The sequence below is a fragment of the Macrotis lagotis genome, chromosome 4, assembly GCF_037893015.1.
Source record: "Macrotis lagotis isolate mMagLag1 chromosome 4, bilby.v1.9.chrom.fasta, whole genome shotgun sequence".
Lineage (NCBI taxonomy): Eukaryota > Metazoa > Chordata > Mammalia > Peramelemorphia > Peramelidae > Macrotis > Macrotis lagotis.
In genome coordinates this window covers 58,682,808-58,703,835 of record NC_133661.1, presented here as the reverse complement: position 1 = coordinate 58,703,835, position 21,028 = coordinate 58,682,808, and the positions used below count along the sequence as shown (strand labels likewise).

The following is a 21,028-nucleotide window of genomic DNA, read 5'->3' as shown; positions in this document are numbered from 1 at the left end:
ACCAGGAGATTGAGTGTTGAGTGTTGAGTTCAACCATTGGGTCTTAGAGTGAATGTCAAGGAAGGTATAGGTAGGAAGGGGCCAGATTAAGAATGCAGAGTTACCAGAACACTTTCTATTTGATCCTGGAGATTAAAAGGGAACTGCTAGAGTTTGAGGGTGAGAGTGACATGATCAGATCTGTATTCTAGGATAACAACTTTGGCAGTCACTTAGAGGATAATTTGGAGTCAAGGGAGAGTTGAGAGGAAGGGACCAACCCAAGGACTATGGCAGTGTCTTTAAAATGCAACTCATCCATGACCGGATTGAATGGTATTATAGAAAGTGTACCTGGATTGGGGAGTAAAAAGACCAGATACTGACTTTGCCACTGATTACTTACTCCACTTATAAGTCTCAGCTTTTTCATCTGTAAAAAGGAAGAGATTTGAGGTTCCCCTAAGCTCTGAACTTCTTTTTCTAGTTCCCCAATTCTTCCTTTCTTTCCCAATAAAGTAATTGTAGCAATTTGGGTATCTTTTTTTAGATAGATAAGTTTTTTTTTGGGGGGGTGAGGGACAGTTAATTTTATTCCTATCTCTCTTCCCCCAAAATGATGATGGCTATTTATTAGGAAGTCTAATACCACTGGGCTTATTGTATTATCTGATTCTATGTTTGAGAGTGTCAAGGAAGAAGTAGTGGTGGTGGGTGGTGGGGGGAAGTATGAGAAGGAAAATAAAGTGTTCTCTTCTCCATTGAAGAGCCAAGGTTCAGAAGCTCCCCCTTGGGTTGGATTAGTGCCCAAGTCTCCTGAGGTTGCTAAGTTAGGAAGCCTCCTTCCTTGTTCCCCATGCTTTCCTTAATGCTCCATGGCTCTGCCTCTGTTGCATGTGGTCTTACTCCACGTTATGCCATGTGCTTTTTGTGCTTGAGGGCCAGAGTCTCTGTCCCTATGCTTTTGGTGGAATTCTCTGCAGGCTGTCAAGACTTTTTTGGTGTCTGCTTTGCTATTCTGAGGAGGAAAAAGGAGGTTTGGGGTGAAAGAGGAAACTATATTTGTCAAATCTTGCCCTTGGGGAATGAACTGAATTTGTATTTCCAATTTCTGATTCTCAGTTACCAGAAAGAACATTAGGGAATAGGGAGGGGAGAAGAGTATGCTAACCCATTCCGCTTCTACAGGAAATTGCTTTTTCTCTCAGTCAGATGTCTGAATAAATATTTCATTGGTTGATTGGAAAACTCTCCCGCAGGTCTCTCAGAAGCGTAGTGAGCTAGAACATTTCTTCCTTCTGTTTTCTCTGGATAACTGAGTGATGGAAGCACACACAGACAGATGGAAAAATCTGTTATTTTCATGCTATTTTTGACTATTAGAAGAGGTTCGATGCCCATAGCCTTAATGGCTATAGGGTTTGGTGTTCATTTGGCTGGATCTGGTGTTCAGCATCCTTTTAGAAAACTCCAGGCTGCCCTCTAAAGGATAAACTAGCTGACTAATATGGGAGGTGAATGCTCTTTAACATGCCTCCTGGTTCATGCAAGTGAGAGATCTATGATCTTTTGAGATAATCCCAGCTATTCCTCACCCTGAGGCATGAATTTCAAGAGTTTAGTGGGGATTAGTCTGGACTTTATTACACAGTAAGGCAGATGAGTGGTTTATTTTAAACACTAACATTAAAAACTGGCTTTGTTGTATTGTACAAAGTGAAATAAATAGGATGGTATAATCATATTTAGAATCAGAAGGGACCTTAGAGGTTGAGTCCAATTAGAGCTAGAATTTTTCTTGAGGGAATGGAAGTTACATTGCTTTTTTCTCCAAATAATTTGAATTGTGTGACTTGTTGGTCATAAATTGATTTTTAAAATTCCCAAAGTTAGGAGTTTGGGAAATTTCAAAGGAGAGGAAAGGGGACTTATTTTTTTTTAGAAAGATTTTATTTATTTTGAGTTTTACAATTTTTCTCCTAATCTTGCTTCCCTCCCTCCACCCCCACAGAAGGCAATTTGCCAGTCTTTATATTGTTTCCATGGTATACATTGATCCAAATTGAATGTGATGAGAGAGAAATTATATCCTTAAGGAATATCTTAACCCAGTAATCCTTATATTGTAAAACTGAATGGTAAAAGATGGTGATTATGGTACCACAAAGACTTTCTCTTTTTGCTTTGCAAGAGATGCCCAAAGTCTTTGAAAAGCTATCAGTCAAGAAGCATTTACTAAGTGATTACTGTGTGCTAAGTACTTTCCAAAGCAATGGAGATAAAAAAAAAACTGGCACAAATAGCCATGTCCTCAAGAACCTCTCATTCTAGTGGGAGAGAGAAACTCAAAAATAACCAGGTATGTATGAGATATAGGCAGAGTGTGTAGAAAGTGGTATTTGAGTAAAGGCAAAGCAGCAAAGGGAAGGAGAGAGGATTGGTAAAGAAAGTTAGACTAGGGCTGAGTTTTGAGCAAGCCAAGGAAACCAAAAAACAATAAAAAAACCCAACCCAATTCCCCTTCCCCCTCAAAAAGTCCCCAAAAATCCATGTTACTGGAATGGATTACTCACTTTTGATCATTCCGTTATTCATTCCCTTTCTTCTCTAGTGACTAAACTTACTTGGATTGGGCATTATCCCCCATGTATACACTGACAAGCCTAACCAGATTTCAGTAGCTAGGATATGTGTTGAAATACTTTCCAGATTTATATACTGGTTCCCCATCTCTCAGGGGTTGGCTCTTTATATATGTGGCTAATGCCATATATCTAATAAAATCATGACACATTGAACCAAAACTGAGGGAGCTAGCTAATAATTTGTAGAATAGAAACAGGATTCAAAAAGATCTGAAAAAGGCTAGCATATTGGACTAATTCCACTCAAATGAAATTCACCAAAGAAAAAATGTAAAGTCTTTGGGTTCAAAAAATCAACTTTACAAGTATAGGTTGTAGGAGGCATAGATTAGACAGCAATCTGAAAAAGATAGGGCAAAAAAATTTTTTTTTAAAAAAGGTAGGGTAGTATTAGTATACTCTTCAACTGTGTGATGAAGCAGCCAAAAAAGCTATTGCAATCTTGGAATGATTTTAAAAGGCTTCACTTCTAGGAATAAGGAGGTAATAGTTCCTTTGTACTTGGGACTCTTCGGACTGTGCCTAGAATACTGTTTGGTTCTGGGCATCACAATTTAATAAAGACATTGATTAAACTGGACAATACTCAGAAGGGGGCATTGTATTTAGCACATAGCAACCACCTAATAAGTGCTTATTGCTGTTGAATAATCTTGAATCCATGCTATATAAGGACTGGCTGAAGGAAATGGAGCAATGTCGGCTATAAAAGAAATTTCATGGGAAACATGATTTCTGGGTTCAGGCTGTCATGTGGAAAAGGCTGAATTTGTTCTGTTTGGCCCCAGAGATCAGGCAAAATTAGGCTTGATATTAGGAAAAAACCCACCTGATTTATAATTATGGGTATGTTGCAGAGTGGAATGTCTCAGGAAGTGGTGAGTTCTCCTTTTCTAGAAGTCTTTGAGTGAAGACTACACATCTATCTGATTTGTGTGTTAGATAGGAGTAGGAATTCATTTTGGGTTTGGGTTAGCCTGGGGGCAACTGAGTTCTCTTCCAGCTTTGTGGTAAAGTCAGATACAAGAGCGAATATTTGGGGAGTCACAGGCTTCAGGGGTAGTCAGATGCTTCTGCAGACGTAGGATCTTTAGAAAGATCTGGAGTTCTGCCTGGGTTGGGAACAGAGTCCGGTCCCATTCTATCATAGTTTAAATAATGACAGATGATACATAGTATTGGATTGGAGGGGACAGGTTGGGTCAGGGTGGAATGTAGTGGGGACTGGTCACAACCCTGATGTCCTGTCCTTTGGGCAGATTCAGAGAGCCTTAGTTATACTTCTAGGGTTGAAGAGAGGAGAACTTAAAATTAGCACGCTGACTTATATCCATAAACCTCTCCAATCTGTCTGACCTCATAGATTCAGGATTCAGCAACCCTCGACATTGAGAGAGCCAACAAAGAGATCGAAATGCTCCGGAAGCAATACGAGGCCATGTCCCAAGAGCTCAAGGAAGCCATCCAAGAGGCAGAAGTGGCAAAATGTAGGCGAGATTGGGCCTTCCAGGAGCGAGACAAGATTGTGGCTGAGAGGGAGAGTATACGGTAACTTGACATTAAGGGTCTCTCTTAGGTATTTGACACCCCTCTAAAATTTCCCACACAATCCTTGTGTGAGGTACTCGATTAGATTCTGTACTTGATGGACCAAATCACATTTACTGAGCTTTTCCACCATAGTCTATATTGTCTTGTATTTTTGTCTACATTTCCCAATTGCATTTTCATCTGGTTCATTTGGGAGTTTTATGGACTTTTGGAAGCTGTTTGACCCATGAGTTTGATATCTCTGACCTAAGCTAACCTTGTCCTTTGAAATGAAGGAACCTGTGGTCCAGGGACAAGAAGGAAACTCAAGGTTATGCAGTAAGATGGTGGATTGGAACCCAAGAGTTTCAATTCTCAGTCTGCTAGAGTGAGCCAGAAGTGGACAAATAATTTGTCACTTAAGATTTTAATTCCAACTAAAATAATTTTTTAAAAAAAGGATTGTAGTTCCAGTAGCATTACTTAGCTGCTCTGGCCAGTCACCTTCTCTTCATCTGCAAAATAGCTGCCCCATCTTATCTATTTCTTAGGAATGTGTGAGCATCTAATGAGATAACAAATGATAATACATCTGGAAAATTCTTAAGTGCTTTGCAAAGATGAAGAGTTTTGTATTTGTTTGAGCCATATCTCTGTCCCTTCTCTGTTCTTTCTTTGAGGAAATTTGTAGTAGTAGGTAGGGTGCTGGACTTGCAATAAGGAAGGACTGGTTTGAATATAGTTTCATATATCTGCTAGCTGTATGACTCTGTGTGAGTCAATTAACCTCTTTACCATCTCATTTTTCTGTAAAATGGGATTGAATGGTACTTAACTTGTAGAATTTTTAAAAAATTAAATGTTTTGATTAATAAAAATTGTCTTCTTTTCCTTCTCCTTTCTCCCCTTCCCCCTTTCCTCTCTTCTTTCTCAGTAGAAAAAGAAAACCCTTGTAATAAAAATGGAGAGTCGAGTAAAACAAATTCCCACACTAGGCATCTCCTGCATCTTGAGTCCATCACCTTTCTGTCAGGAGTAGATAACATGTTTCATTGGCCCTCTAGGATCAAACCTTGGAGGGTCTTTATGAGGTTTGAATGAAGTAATTTATATGAAATAATTATAAATTAAGTTAGTAATTATCTTCACTTTGAGAAGGAGGAAAATAATGTCTATGTTGCCTTCTTCTCTGGGTGGTGAAGTGATAATGTGCAATAAGATAATGTGCAGAAAAATATTATCCACAAGTCAATTGTATATAAATATTAGCTGTATTACTCCTTGAAAAGATAAGCTTGTAAGTTGGGATTTACAAGGACCTCTTGTAGCTTAGCAGAATGAAGGTCTGGATCTCTCTGCCTGTGTTGACCCACATTGCTCATTCTCACGCAGGTGATGGACTTTGAATGACTGATGGTTAATTTAGAAGAGAGTGGTGCTTATTTGTTTCTTTTTCTTCTGCCTTGCCTAAAGCTTAGAGACTTATAAAGAAATTGCTAAATTCTTATAAAGAAATTACAAAGTCATTGAGATTATGGGAAAGGGTTGTAGGTCTTAGCTCCCTCACCATTCCTATACCATATAAGAATTATTACAAAGGACTTCTGCAGACATTAAATAATTTAGGGAGGGTAATAATTTTTAGGGTGAGTAGAAATGTTATCTAATGGGTAGAGTTCTGAATTTTCTTTAAAAACTTGGATTCAAATCCCAGACACTTAGAAGCTGTGGCATGATGGATGAGATAGATCCTCAAAATTATTTAAATTTTCATTTCTAAACTATTATTGGCTATTGATAACTTGAATTTCTTTATTTGAAAATTGCCTGTGAATACCCTTTGAAAATTTATGAATTGGAGAATGGCTCTTATTCTTTTAAATTAGAATAAGTCCCACATAGACTTTTATCAGAGAAATTACCTACAAATGTTTTTTCTGTCAATAATTTCCTTTCTTATTTTAGTTATATTTGTTTTCATTTTGCTAAGATTTTGCAAAACATTTTTAATTTTGTGTAATCAAAATTGTCCATTTTATCTTCTGTAATTCTCTCTATCCTGTGTTTGACTATGTTTCACCTATCCATAGGTCTGAAAGATAATCACATTTGCTTATGAATATATATCTAAGTCATGTATTCATTTAGATCAATGATGGTGATGGATTCTGGATGTAGTTTGAGATAGATGCCTTCAGACATGGCCAATGGTGGGATTTATTTACTTGACTACTTGTATTTGTTTCAAAGGTTTTGCCTTTGTTTTTTGTTATTTATGTTGTTGAGGAGGAAAAGAAAGTAACTAAAGAATGGTTCATTGGAAATTGTTTTCAAGGTTATTTTGTTAGAATATTCTAGAGTAAGGGAATTTTTCTCCCTTAAAAATATCATCTTGTCCAGAGATAAATAATTCCATTAATCTATTGGTCTCCAATGACTCATTGTGTTCTTTTTGCGTGCCAGATACTGTGATAGATTCTGGGAACACAAAACCAAAAATGAAAGAGCTCCTGCCTTCAAGGAATTTATATTCTGTTATAGTACATTGCAACTGTCAGTGGGCTGGGAAAAGAGATGCAGTTTTTAGTTGCAGGAGTTCACCTTCTTTCATTCCTGATCGTATTCTCTTACCCCAGGACCTTGTGTGACAATCTACGGCGTGAGAGGGATCGAGCAGTGAGTGACCTGGCTGAAGCCTTGCGCAATCTGGATGATATGAGGAAACAGAAGAATGATGCTGGCAGAGAGCTTAAGGAACTGAAGTATGTGTGTGTGTGCCTCCATAGCATCCCTCAGACTTTGGGGGGTGGGGGCAAGGCTCACTGAAGCCTGGTGGTTACTATATTTAACTGTTGGAGGCTAGATTTTCAGTCCTTTCCCTGGCCTGACTGTGTAATCTCAAGGTCCCTTTTACCTTCCCTTTTCCCCTTCATCCATAAGGTGTGTAGAAATGCTGAGTTTCTACTCTTCTTTTGATAATGAGGTCAATTTGAGAGGCAGCTTATAGAAGCAGATAGACCACTGGACTGGAAAGACATGGATTAATACCCACCTGAGTCATTTAACCTCTGAACCTTTGTTTCCCAACTGCAACACAAAATTGTTGAAAAGGTCAAAATGAAATAGTGTAAAGTGCTTTTTTTCCAAATCTTAACATATTATATTTATGTGTATCTGCTCCCTCTTCTCTCTCTTACTTCTCTCTTATCTGGGAGCCTTGAACACCCCAGAAAAGAGTTGTCAATGAGTCATTCCTCCACAATCATTGAAATGCTTGCCCCTTGTGAGGCATTCTGTGCTAGATGCTTTACAAGAGAAGTGTATGAAAGGGTCCCTGACCTCAAGGAACTTAACCCTCTATATGGGGAACTAAGTCATACATGTTGAGAAAGAAAACTAAACTGAAAGTAGGACTTTGGTACCAGATGAATGGAATACTCAAATGAATACTTAGATGAAGTAAGTACCTTAACAGGTTTAGGAATATAAGCTGATGATGTTTGTCCTTCATTATGAAAGAAGACCATGCCATCAGGGAGGTGATGTCATGACAAGCACATGGATTGGCTTTGAGTGAGAGATACTGTGCTAACTCACCAGCCTCACTTTCTCTTCTGGACATCTGGGTCCAGTGGCCAGATATATGAATCAGGACAACTGGAGATGGCTCTGGATGTGAGGCAGTCAGGGTTAATTGACTTGCCCAAGGTCCTACAGCTAGTAAGTATTACGTGTCTGAGGCTAGATTCAAACTCTGGTCCTCCTGACTTCAAGGTCACTGCTCTTTCCACTGTATCACCTAGCTGCCCCCAGGAATATGAGCTGGTAGGTAGGGGAAGGCTTCATGGAAGAGAGAGGATTTGCTGTTGAGCTGATACTGATATAAGAGAAAATTTGCTCAGATTCTGAAACTTATTCTGGACCATTATAGGAGGAATACTCTTTTTATGAAAGGCATTTTGGAACAGCCATAGTACTTCTTGGCTTTCCCCCCTTTTTTTTTTTAACCATTTGCTGTTTCCAGTGAATAGAGTAGCATTTCAGCAGCAATCATCGTTAATCAAGGAAAGCAAATTGCAGGGGATTCAAGAATTCTACAGTCTTTCCCAGTTCAGGGCTCTTGATTTGAGAGGCAATTTTTGCCGGTGTATTAATCTGATATTTCCCTAAATGTGAGTGTCAAAAAGAAGTGCCTGACCTAATGGGTAGAGAGCTGGACTGGTAGTATAGGCAGGATGCCTTGGAATCTGCCTCTAACTCAGTGGTGGAGTGACCCTGCTCAAGTCATTGAACCTCTCAATTTCCTAATGTCTCTTTAAGGTTATAGTTGAAGATGTCTTACATGAATTCACATATTTAATGTAAATTATACCTACCCCATTGGGTAGGGGAAGAAGGGAGTGAATTTGGAATTGAAAAAAATGAATGTTAAAAAAAAGTTATTCTCATTGAGTAGTAACAGAGAATTAGTGGAGAAAGTTTTTCCTCAACTTGGAGCTCCTTACACTGATGAAGTCATAGAACTAGACAAAAAAAAAAAAGAAATAAGCAATGACAGAAATTAGACAAGAACAAAAAAATTTTAACTTAAATTAGAAACCAGACTCAGGATATTTGTTGCAAGGGCCAGAAAAATCTATTTTCCTTTTGTGTTTTATTAGTTATACCTTTTTGGACACAAGTTTTCCTAGAATTTAAAAAAAATAGGTGAAATATTACAAAATAAACTTTAGGTCCTTGGATAAATAAATATGTTCTCTCTAATGACCCTTTTTAGAAGTAGCATCTTTTTTCTTTTTTTATTGTTATTTGAATTTTACAATTTTTGCCCAAATCTCAATTCCTTCCTTCCATCCCCCACAGAAGTCTTTACATTGTTTCCATACATTGATCAAAATTGAATGTGTTGAGAGAGAAATCATATCCTTAAGGAAAAAAATATATAAAGGATAGCAAAATTACATAATAACCTTTTTAAAAAAAATTAAATTAAAGGTAATAGTCTTTGGTCTTTGTTTAAATTCTACCATTTTTTCTTTGGATATGGATGGTATTCTTTATTGCAGATACCCTAAAATTGTCTCTGATTGTTGAATTAATGGAATGAGCAAATCCATCAAGGTGGATCATCACCCCCATGTTGCTGTTATGGTGTACAATGTTCTTCTGGTTCTGCTCATCTCATTCAGCATCAGTTCATGCAAATCCTTCCAGGAAGCAGCATCTTTTAAACTGGATAGAGATCCAACCTCAGCTCCATAAAGAATCTTATTTTAGTTCCTGCCTCTGATACACCCTGGTGGCAAGTGACTTCCCCTCTTTTACTTTACTATTAAGTTACAAGGAAGGTGCTGACTTGCATTGGTAAAGGAAGTTTCTTTTTCTAGGAATTCCACACTCGGGTCCTTGTGTCTACCCCTAGTATCAGCTTCTCTTCTTCCTTATACTCTCAGTTTTTGATTGTAAAGATTCTACTTGTTCTGCTGGGCCTTTACTTGTAGGAAACAACTTTATATTATTTTATTTACCTACCCTTTGTAATCATCTCCTGTTTTTAACTGGAGAATGAAAGAGGAAAGAATTGTTCTGTTTTATAAAATATATTTTTATAGATATATAGTTTTTACAATGCTTTCTGTTGTTTAGTGGTGCTTTTTATTTATCTTTGCATATATTGTTTTATTAGTTCTGCTTCCTGTGCTTCTCTGTAGTCAGATTTGTCTTTTCTTAGAGTACAGTAAGAAATCCATTTGTTTAGCCATTTCCCCATTAATGGATGTCTTCTTTGTTTCTAGTTCTTCACTACCAGAAAAATATTGCTATCAATGTTCAGGTGTGTGTGGAGGCTTCCTTTTTGCCCTTTAATTTTAATGTATGATTTTAAGCTTTTTGAGATGCCACAGGAGAACTTTCCCATGATTTGGCAACATAGGAGGCAGGAATTCCTAGAAATTCAGCTCTAAAACTTTCTTTTTCCATAGGGAAAAGATGGAGAACCAACTGGAAAAGGAGGCCCGTTTCCGGCAGCTGATGGCTCATAGTTCTCATGATTCAGCCATTGACACGGATTCTATGGAGTGGGAAACAGAAATAGTAGAGTTTGAAAAGGACAGAGTAAGTTGATTTTAACTTTATTTCCAGAACAAGGCACCCAAGTGGTGAAGTGAATAAAGTGCTGGACCTGGAGTCAGGAAGAACTGAGTTCAAATGCAGCCTCAGACACTAAATTAGCTGTGGGACCCAAGTCACCTAACCTCTGTTGGGCTCAAGTTCTTCAACTATAACTTGGGAATAATAGCAACATTTACCTCCTGGGGTTGTTTTGAAGATCAAATGAGATAATATTTGTACTCAAGAGTACATATATATCTGTTAATTTTAATTTTTTTTTCAGTATTTGCAAGGCAATGGGGTTAAGTGGCTTGCCCAAGGCCACACAGCTAGGTAATTATTAAGTGTCTGAGGTCAGATTTGAACTCAGGGACATAGGCTGGTGCTCTATCCACTCTATCCACTGTGCCATCTAGCTGCCCCTCAAGAGTATGTATCTGAGGGGTAGCTAGGTGGCACAGTGGATAAAGCACCGGCCCTAGAGTCAGGAGTACCTGAGTTCAAATTCGGTCTCAAACACTTGATAATTACCTAGCTGTGTGGCCTTGGGCAAGCCACTTAACCCCATTTGCCTTGCAAAAACCTTAAAAAAAACAGTATATATCTGAGTCTTTGGCAGGGTTAGTCATCCAGTTTTCTGGATATAATTGATAACTTTCCTTGGGGGGAATAAATTTTTTTTTCATTATTAGGGATAAGGATAATGGATTGTACTTGTGATTTCATTGTTGAGGAAATTCCCTCTCTCAATATAGGTCAGCCCCTTCTCCATGAACTTGTGTTTATAGAAAATTACTTAGAACAGAAGGGGATCCTTGTTCCCTATCTTGACTTAGAAAACCATAAATTAGCATTATCTATGTTGTGTTGTATTTTTACTTATTACCTCAAAACATTTTAATCTGGTGCTCACTCTAGCTTAGGACATTAAGCTGTTCAATGACTTACTCAAAGTCATATAGTCAGTGTGCATCAGTTGGGACTCTGATTCTGGTCTTCTTGGTTTTGATACTGGCTCTATATCCACTATACTAAGAATAATTCTTTACTGTGATCTATAGCTAAAGCCTACACTGTCTTCCTTATATTTTATGGCTTCTGACATCTATTGCTGAAGTCATTATAAAAGAAGGCAGGTTGGAACAAATGCTAATAATGAAATGATTGAACTATAAGGACCTGTGAATAGAATGTTTGAGGGACAGAATATACGAGGGACGGAACTTTTGCGAGGTTAAAAAAAAAAATTACAAACTCTGTCCAGTCATCAAAAGGTGTGTGGTATCATGGACCTGGTAATGTGGAGTCCAGTAGATTCTCTTACTCTGCCTTCCCCATTCAAGTCATGGTCCTTGAAGAAATAAATGAGAGAAACTATGTTAATCTTTTTTTTACAAATAACTGGCTTGCTCACATTGAAGAGAAATAGAGAGCCTTTATTAGACCATATGATCAAATGAATTAGAATTAGAGTTATGTACTTACTCATAGTTTTAAAGTTGGAAGAGTCCTGAGGCCATGTAGTTCATTTTTATAGATGAGGCAATTGTGACCCAGGGCTGTTAAATGACTCTCAAGTTCAGACAGATAAGCAACAAAACTTATTTTGGAACTAGGGACAATTTCAAATCAGAGCTCTCTTCACTGTCCAGTGGTACCTTCCAACAATTAATAGTCTATAAAGCTGTGACCAAAGTGGCCTTGTTGAGTGGCAGGCACTAGGGAAGACTTTGCAAAAGCAGGTAGGAACAGAAAGTAAGGAGGAGTTAGTTTCCACTGTGAATGGATTTGTGTTGGTGCAAGTTAACATTTCCCTGGTTTCTCCTGACTGTTCCATTTCTCATGCTCCATTGCTGTTTCTCCTAGGAGGATATGGATTTGAAGGCACTTGGATTTGATGTGGCCGAAGGTGTTAATGAACCCTATCTCCCTGGGGACTGTGGTATTTTTGTCACTAAAGTAGACAAAGGAAGCATTGCAGATGGTCGATTAAGGTAATGAGGGAATGGGGTGGTCTGTGGTCTTTTGGGGAAGTTAGGACAATGAGTCATTGGTCAGGGAGTATGGGGTAGAGGTACGGCTAGGAGTGGAAACAATAAAATCTTTATTAAATTTGATTCCTATCTTTAGATTTAATCCATGCTGAGTCAGAGAAGATGTACAAAAATATATCTCATAATCTTAGTGACTTCCAGAATCTATTCTTCTTTTTATCTTATTCTCCTTTTCCAGCAAAACTCAAAACTGTCATTTCTTTATTAAGAAGGTATATGGTCTCCATTACCTTCCTATTGAATGACTCCCACCTTCCTCTCACTGCTCCTCCTGCCCAATTTTCTAGTAGACACTAGGTGGGTTAAGTGTTTGACTGTTTCTTTTCCAGTTGAGAACAGGATAGTATTGTTCTTATGAGAGTTCTGCAGATATATGTACCTCTTTCATAGAGGTTAAAATCTGCCTGAACTGGGAGGGGTGGGGAGGTAAATGATGGATCCCTCCCATAGGAGTGGAGGGAAGATTTGCTTTATAGGCTTCAGTTGGTCATGATTTGATGTTGCCCCTTGCCAGGGTGAATGATTGGCTACTCAGAATCAATGATGTGGACCTTACCAACAAGGACAAAAAACAGGTGGTCAAGGCTGTGCTCAGTGGAGGAGGGGTCATTAACATGGTGGTTCGGAGAAGAAAGTCCCTGGGAGGCAAAGTGATAACACCGCTTCACATTAACCTGACTGGACACAAAGGTAACAGGCCAGGGACTTCAGAAGATATATTTTCAGGATACTGAATCTGAAACGATATATAGGGGACCTGAGGTCTCTCTACACACAGGAAGACCCACTTGATTTATTGAGATCTTAGAACACAAATGACTGTCGGAACTAGAGCAAGACATAGACATGATCTAATCCAGGGGTTCTATAACCTTATTTGTTTTCTCTTTTTAATTAAAATATTTTAAAAGCTGTTTTCAGTATAATTGGTCTCCTTTATGTATTTTATGCACATAAAAGCATTATTTTGAGAAGGGGTCTGTTGAATTGTCCATATTGCTAATTCATCTAAAGGTTTAAGAACCCCTTGGTTGGTCTAATCTCTGTCATTTCATCCTTAAATGACTTGTTGAATGTATCACACTTAAGATTTCACCTGATGAGTTTCTGACATTCTGACATTTCACCAGCAAACACAGTTGGCACATTATTTCTGTCTCATGCTTCCAATTAAGGCATAGTATTTTTAATTCTTTTTGAGGGGCAAGGGTTGCTCTGTAGCCCTCCATTTTATTGCATGGAGGCTTTGGGGTTGAGACATGAGTAAATGCAAATCATCTGGCAGTTTAATTCAGTGGGCGGGCAGGTGGGCAGAAAGCCATCATTCACGGAATGCTTACTAGAAACCATGAAACCATTTGCATCTTGGTGCCAGAGATGCAAATACAAACCAAAAAGACAGTCTCTGCCATCAAGCAACTTAGGGAAAATGGGATTAAGGGTGTGTGGAAGGGTGAAGGTGTGTGTGTGTGTGTATGTGTGAGGGGGGAAAAAACCCAGCTGAGAGGGGGAATGAATGGTGGTTTTTTCCCAACTTTGTTCAGGGTCTGCAACAAGGAATGATTATTTCTTGTTAATGGATTGAGAGGGAGAGTGGTTAAGGTAGAATTGAACTGAAAGGGTAACTATTCACTCACAAAAACCAAATTAGGTGGCATTGACTCTGGAGTTAGGAGGACCTGAGTTCAAATGAGGTTTCAGACACTTAATTACTTAGCTATATGACCTTGGGCAGTCACTTAACCCCATTGCCTTGCAAAAACCAGAAAAAAAAAACAACCCCCAAAACAAACATTAAATTGAAATTTAAAGAGCATTAATTGTAGCAGACCCAGTCAGCACATCTATGTGACTTCCTTCATTCAGATGCCTTTATTTCCTTAGTAGCAACAGAGAAGTTAGATGTATATGGTAGGGTTTAGCTACATAGGTATGGGGATTTGCTGAGTGGAAGCAGTGATGGGAATGGGGCTAAGAAGTGAGATGTTTAAGGATAGAGGAGAGAAATGGGTTGAATTACCTCTCATAAACTTAAGACTGTGGAGGAAAGAAAGTAAAATCATAGCAGAAGTGATAAAATGAAGGGATGAAGGTTTGCAGTTGTGATTAAGAAATAAAGATAAAGTTGGAAACAGCGAGCAGATATAGGTATAAATTTATTCAAGGTTCTTGGAAGGGAAAATGTAGGAGATTATTTTCCAATTCAGGATGCTGATGGTAGAACTGACCATTTCTAGGTGGCTAAAGTGGAATGGCCAGGGTTGTCCTCAAAGGGTCACCAAACAACCAAAGATTTATGGGGGGAGGGGAAAGAAAGACTGTAATTCAGTGCTGATGCCCTTTGAAGAAGATGGAAAGTCTCTTAGAGGTGAATATAATATAGGGATAAGGATTTCAGAGAAAGCAATATTAATAGAATGGCATGAATATCAATGAAGCAGGAGTTTTTGAGTGATAGTGGAAAAAAACCAGAGATCTGGGAATGGCATAAGACAACATTGATCTCAGAGTCATAAAATTTTGAAGGGTTCTTTGGGGTAATCTCTTTCAACCTTTACCTGCCGAACTGGATGTTGACTCCTTTTCCTTGTCCTTTGTATTGTGGGGAAAACTCAGAAAGCTCAATAATTGAGAGAAAGTCCGTCCTCTTTGGAAAGGAAGCTAAAGTATATGGTTTCTTCAGGGTAAATTCAGGTTTCAGTTATTCCAGGAGATAGAAGGCACCCAGAAAGGAAGAGATTGAAAAAGTTTGACAAATAAAGCCTGGGGATTCAGAAAAGGTAGGAATAATTTAGATAAGAATATGGTCAGAGAAAACTTTGAAAGCGAGTATGATCTCATACAGGTTCTAGAGGCCAGAGATTAGGAGAACCAGATTTAAAAGAGGGAGGAGGGCTTGCTACCCACAGGTAGGCATGAGCTGATAGAATGTAGTCATCTATTGAAGAATTTGGCTTCAGTCGTAAGGTCAGTTTAAAAAGGACTCTGTACAAAATGTAGCTTTCTCAAGTTCATATATTTTATTTATCCTTTGCCCTTGGGTCAGAATCAGGCATAGAGTTGCTTATAAATTTACACTTTTTTTTTTTTTTTTTTTACCATTTTAGGTTAGCAGATTTAGAAGCAGATGAGGTAGGTGGATGGGATTTCCAGTAGTTGAATCACTGATAAGTGATAGTTAACAGGAAGGAGGAGGAAGAAACCTTAGAATCACAATTTAGGGCCAGTTGTTATAGGGACAGACAACCTGCATACAACTCAGTAACCCTGAAGTCAATATCATGACAGTGGAGTATTTGATAGTTGGTATTTATAATTGTGGCCCTAAGCAATTCACTTTTTTTTGTAGGGCAATGGGATTAAGTGACTAACCCAAGGTAGTATCAAGTGTCTGAGGTCAAATTTGAATTCAGATCCTCCTGACTCCAGGACCAGTGCTCTATCCACTTGGTCACTTAACTGCCCCCCCCCCCCATTCACCTTTAATGAAAGATGAGTTGAAGCTTATGGAACCAAGCAGGTGCCTATTTGTGGAATTAAATGTCTGCTCTCTTCAGGGCAATGAGAGAAAGTTTAATTTACAGAAAGGGCTGGATTCTAGCCCTATTTTGACAACATATATATATATATATATGTATATATATATGTGATTGGGCAAATAAGTCTAACCTCTCAGTGTCCAAGCAATTTTCTCAGACTATAGGACTGAGAAATGTCCCATAGGACATTGCTGCTTGTGAAATCAAGGGAGCTTATGAAATCAAGGGAGTCAGGAATGTATTTTAGAAAGTTATCTAACCAAATGAGAGCCATGAATGGATAGAGAGTAGCCTTGGAGTCAGGAAAACCAAATTTCAGAGAATTTAGTGATCTTGGTCGAGTCACTTCAGTCTCTTAATGCCTGAATCACTCTTAAAACATCACAGAGAAAGGAGTAACCTGCATGAGTAGAGGTAGCTTTTGTACCTAGGCATTCCTAATAGCAGTTGAACAACAAGCCTGATCTCTGTCCCTGTCCTTCCTTCTAGCCACTATATTTTATAATTGTAAAGTAATCCAAAAAAGGTCACTGCCTGAAATTATAAATTTCAGTTACCTGAAATTTTCACTAAACTGGAACACTTCAGGGTTTGATGATGTACTTAATGTGACTAGATTGAGTCATGCTTATTTTTCTCTTCTGAATATCCCTTTTTCCTTTTAAAAAAATTGAAAAGGAAAAGTCAGTAGATGGGTGGTGGGGGGGGGATGTCAGGAAATGGTTGGCAATAGGCCATGGACTTGAGAGACTAGTTTTATTTTGTTGATTCCAGATAGTGGCATCAGCCTAGAAAATGGCGTGTTTGCTGCTGCTGTTGTTCCTGGAAGCCCTGCTGCTAAAGAAGGATCCCTTACAGTGGGAGACAGGATTATTGCTGTAAGTCAAATGCAGAAAACCTGAGGAGGTGTCTACCAGACATGGACAATGTAATTACATTTGAGAAAAGAAAAACAACCTAATCACTAGGAACTCATCAAACTTGAATATATTTACTATACTCCACTAACCCCTCACATAAAAAGAAATAAGGATTAAAGCAACTTATTTCTGTGAGAATAAACTGCCAGGGATATGAAATTTAGAACTGAATTGCCCCACATGCGATTAGAAGAATTCTTTATTTCTTAATGGAGGGGTCAGGGGAGTTGTGTCATAAATTATCTGTGTGTGTGTGTGTGTGTGTGTGTGTGTGTGTGTGTGCGCGTGCGTGTGTGTGTGTGTGTGTGTGTGTGTGTGTGTGTGTGTGTGTTTTCACTGGTGAGGCTTTTTTTTAATCCTATGTGATGTGTCCCTTGGGAACTATCCATGGTACTGGCCTTGGGGCCACTTTCAGTTCAAATGGATGATGCTGTGATACCACCTGCTATAACTGAGTGTCTCAATAGCTCTGTGCTTGCCTCACATACGTGTAGGGGTTCCACAGGATTCTCTTGTGATCTGACCTGTCTTATTTCTCCATCTCCCCCAGATTAATGGCATTGCACTAGATAACAAGTCTCTGACTGAATGTGAATCCCTACTCCGGAACTGCCGGGATTCCCTGACCCTCTCACTAATGAAGGTAAAGAGCTATAATTTCAGGCTTCTCTTTTTGGTGTATGGGCAGAGGCAAAAGGTAAAAAGTAAAATAGAAATTGAACTTCATTTTGCATATGTCTTACATGAATACCTTTTAAAATCTATTAACTTTTTCTTTTTTCATTTATTGTCAACAAACATTTTTTTCCAGTTACATATAAAGAAAAATTTTAACATTCATTTAAAAAACTTTTTTTTTGAGTTCCAAATTTTCTCCCTCCCTCTTTGACCTTCCTCCCCCCTTCCTAAGATGGTAAGTGATTTGGTAAAGGTTATATGTATGCAATCCAGTAAAACATTTCCAGAATCCTCATTCTGTTACCTTCTAGTTTGGGACTTTGTTACTTCTCATTTGAAATATTTTAATCATTTTCTAGTCATCTTTCCAATGCACAGATCTGATGGACATCATCCCTCCCACTTAAAAACTTTCAACTGCCCCCTATTGCTTTTTATCTTGGCATTTCAATATCTTCCTAATTTGCATTCAGTCTTTCTTTCCAGCTTTATACATTTTAATCAAACTGTGTTATTGACTTTCTTTGCCATCTCCTAAGCGTCTCCATTGCAGTTTATCTCCTATACTTGGTATTCTTTCTTCTTTGCCTTCTCCTCCCTCCCCTCCATCCCTTCACCTTAGGAGTCACCTCCTTTGTGAAGCCTTCATTGATCTCCCCAGGATAAAATGTTCTTTCATACCTGTTTCAATCCCCCCCTTTTTTTTTTCTCCCTCCCACTCTACCTGTTATGTTTACTTATCTCTTTTGTATTCCTTCCTTCCCCCCAAGTCTGTAAATTACTTAGGAGAAGGGAATATGTTATTGTTTAATCTTTGTTTTCTGGGTACCTAGACTGGGGCCTTGAATGTTGATGTTTAACAACAACATACCTCTCTTCCTTTGCAGATGTGGGGGACTATGGGTATGGATAATTACAAATACTGTCAGATTTGACTGATATATTGGTTGGGTGATTTTTTTCAAGTGACCAGTATTTTCTACTTTCTCCAATCTCCTCCTTCTCCCCTCGTTCCTTACCCATGCCATTCTTTATAATAATGGCCTCTGAGATCTAGGTCCTTGATCAAATTATCCTAAGAAAGAACAAAAGAAATAAAAATTTAAGTAAATTAGCAAGAATATTGAAAAAAAATCATATATTGTATCCAGTGTTCAATTCTCATAGCATTCTTTGACGGAGTTTGGCCATTATAATTTTGCAGCCTTCAGGTTTGATTGTTTTATAGTTGTTCTTTATATTTGTATTATTGAAGTCAATTGTGTAGCTTTGTTTTCCCAATTCCCAAGAGGTCATTTCACTCCTGTACTCTTCTCATACTTCTTTGTTGTCATCACATTTATTATTTCTTGCAACAAAGTAATGTTTATGACAGGCATGATATCACATTTTGTTTAGGTATACCCCTATCAATGATTGTTTACTTTGTTTCTTGGTCTTTGCTATTATAATATTCTTTTTCTAAAAAATTTATTCTTTTTTTATTTTTTGACAATATTCTATTTGAGTCTCTGTTTCTCAATGTGCCACTTAGAGAAAGACAGAGAGACAGTCAATGTTTGTGTGTTTGTGTGTGTGTTTTTGCATGCGCATGTGCGAGTGAATATTGATTAAAAACCTAGGTGCGATGATGAATGCCTGTAGCCTCTGCTACTGGGGATATTAAGATTGGGGGTATTGATCGACTTTGAGAGTTCTGGGCTGTAATTAGGCTAGAGCTGACCCAGTGTCCAATCTAATGGTTACCCTGACCTTGATTGGATACAGAGCTGCCAAGGCTTCTGTGCTGATTGGAAGTGGAATTGAACCTATGAATGGCAACTGTACTTCCAGCTGGTTGAGATAGGAAGACCCAGTTTCCAAAAATTTTTTTTAAAAATTCTGGAGATGTTCACAAGAACAGGGTGGAAATTATAATTATTACTGTTTTTTTCTGTTGCCATCTGGTTAATCTTGTGTAAAGAAATAGTTATTAAATTGTCTCTATGGAGTAAGAAGGTCTGATTCTTGAGATAATGTTGGTAAATTTTTAAGTCTCAGGGTGATATATCAATGTGAGATATCATTATTACTGCAACTTTCTTTGCTTAAGCAGCCCTTGTTTTACACAATTGGTCCTTACTGCCACCCCATGATAAATGTTCTCTTTCCTCCCTACCTCTGGGACCTCTTAGGTGTTCCCTCAGAGCTCTTCCTGGAGTGGTCAGAATATTTTTGAGAATCTCAAGGACTCGGAGAAAGTGTTGAACTGTAGGCTCCATGGGTCTGAAATCCAGGCTCAAAATAAACGGAACTTGACGCAGCACAACAGCTCCACACAGACAGACATTTTCCATTTGGAGAGCCTTGAGGACAAGAAGGATCCAAGCACCCCAGGGAGCAGTGGGGGCTCTTTCTGTGAGCACAAGCCCTTTCCCCGAGGACCCTTGCAGGTCGTTGATCCTCATCGGAGCTGCCACAGCACCTCAGAACACAGTCTGAGTTCCTTTAGCTCAGATCCTTATGGGGAACGTGGGTATGGACTGGTGAATTTGGGCAGTCGGAGGATGTTACCTCCCTTTGACACTGTCATCGGAGACTGTGTCCTGGTGGGATCCACATTGGAAGAGGCAGGGTCAGGGATGAAACACAGTGGTGGGACCTGGCCCAAGGTTATGGTCAATGCCTCTTCATCAGAGACAGAGAAATTCTCTGTCTATAAGAAACCAAAGCAGAGGAAGTCAATATTTGACCCAGACACCTTCAAGCGCCCCCAGACACCTCCCAAAGTAGATTACCTCTCCCCAGGCCCTGCACCTGCTCATTCTCCCCAGTCTTCCAAGGCAGAAGGGCCCCCAACTCCTCCCACCCCTCCCAAGAGGAGTGACTCCATTAAGTTCAAACATAGACCACAGGATAGCTCTGGATCAGAGACCACGCTGGTCCCCAGCTCTCCTTCCACCAGCCCACCATCCATCCATCCTTCTGCACCAGCCCCTCTGGGCCTCCAACAAGACTCTCCACCTCATAAGGGTAGAGGTCGGATTCCTGGACACTACTACCGGGAAGAGGAAGGGGACTGTACCCTCTTGCCTGGAAGGAAGACCTGTGAAGAAGATGGCAGTTTCCAGAGAGGGGACGATTCAGATCTGAAGCGACCCCGGCCCAAATCAGCTCCAATTCTTCGGCATAAACTCACCCCAGTAACCATTCCTAACCAGTCACTTCAGGTAAAGCCTGGTCATGTGTGGGTGGTGGTAAGAAAGGAGACTTAGTACATTCAGGAGAGATGACCTGAGTTTTTCTGGTTTTGTTTATTACTTGTGATGGGGCTGGATTGAAAGAGACCTGATTCCTTTTTTCAAACAGTTTATAGACTTGTTGGGGAACTAAAATGTTAACAAAAGAGATAATGATATGCTAGTATTACCAGAGTGCCAAGAGAAGTAGAAACAAGAAGGTTAGGGAATGAAGAAGCAAGAAAAAATTGTTTTTTTGGAGCCAGAGTTGTCTCTTTAACCAGATGAAAAATTCCAACCAAACTTGCACTGTATTCTCATTTACATTTAGCATAATGTCTGGCATAACATTGA

The 21,028-nt window shown here is 38.9% G+C and overlaps 1 protein-coding gene across 4 annotated transcripts in view; it reads left to right on the top strand.

Moving 5' to 3' along the window:
* Positions 1 to 21,028, top strand: part of DLG5 (discs large MAGUK scaffold protein 5) — a 158,945-nt gene that overhangs the window by 103,669 nt on the left and 34,248 nt on the right. For all 4 annotated transcript variants that reach the window (XM_074232926.1, XM_074232924.1, XM_074232925.1 and 1 more), the window contains 8 exons: positions 3,988 to 4,172; positions 6,791 to 6,916; positions 10,136 to 10,268; positions 12,132 to 12,259; positions 12,834 to 13,009; positions 16,633 to 16,736; positions 17,329 to 17,421; positions 19,631 to 20,665. In XM_074232926.1, coding sequence (XP_074089027.1) covers positions 3,988 to 4,172; positions 6,791 to 6,916; positions 10,136 to 10,268; positions 12,132 to 12,259; positions 12,834 to 13,009; positions 16,633 to 16,736; positions 17,329 to 17,421; positions 19,631 to 20,665 — 1,980 coding nt within the window. The remainder of the gene's footprint in view (positions 1 to 3,987; positions 4,173 to 6,790; positions 6,917 to 10,135; positions 10,269 to 12,131; positions 12,260 to 12,833; positions 13,010 to 16,632; positions 16,737 to 17,328; positions 17,422 to 19,630; positions 20,666 to 21,028) is intronic.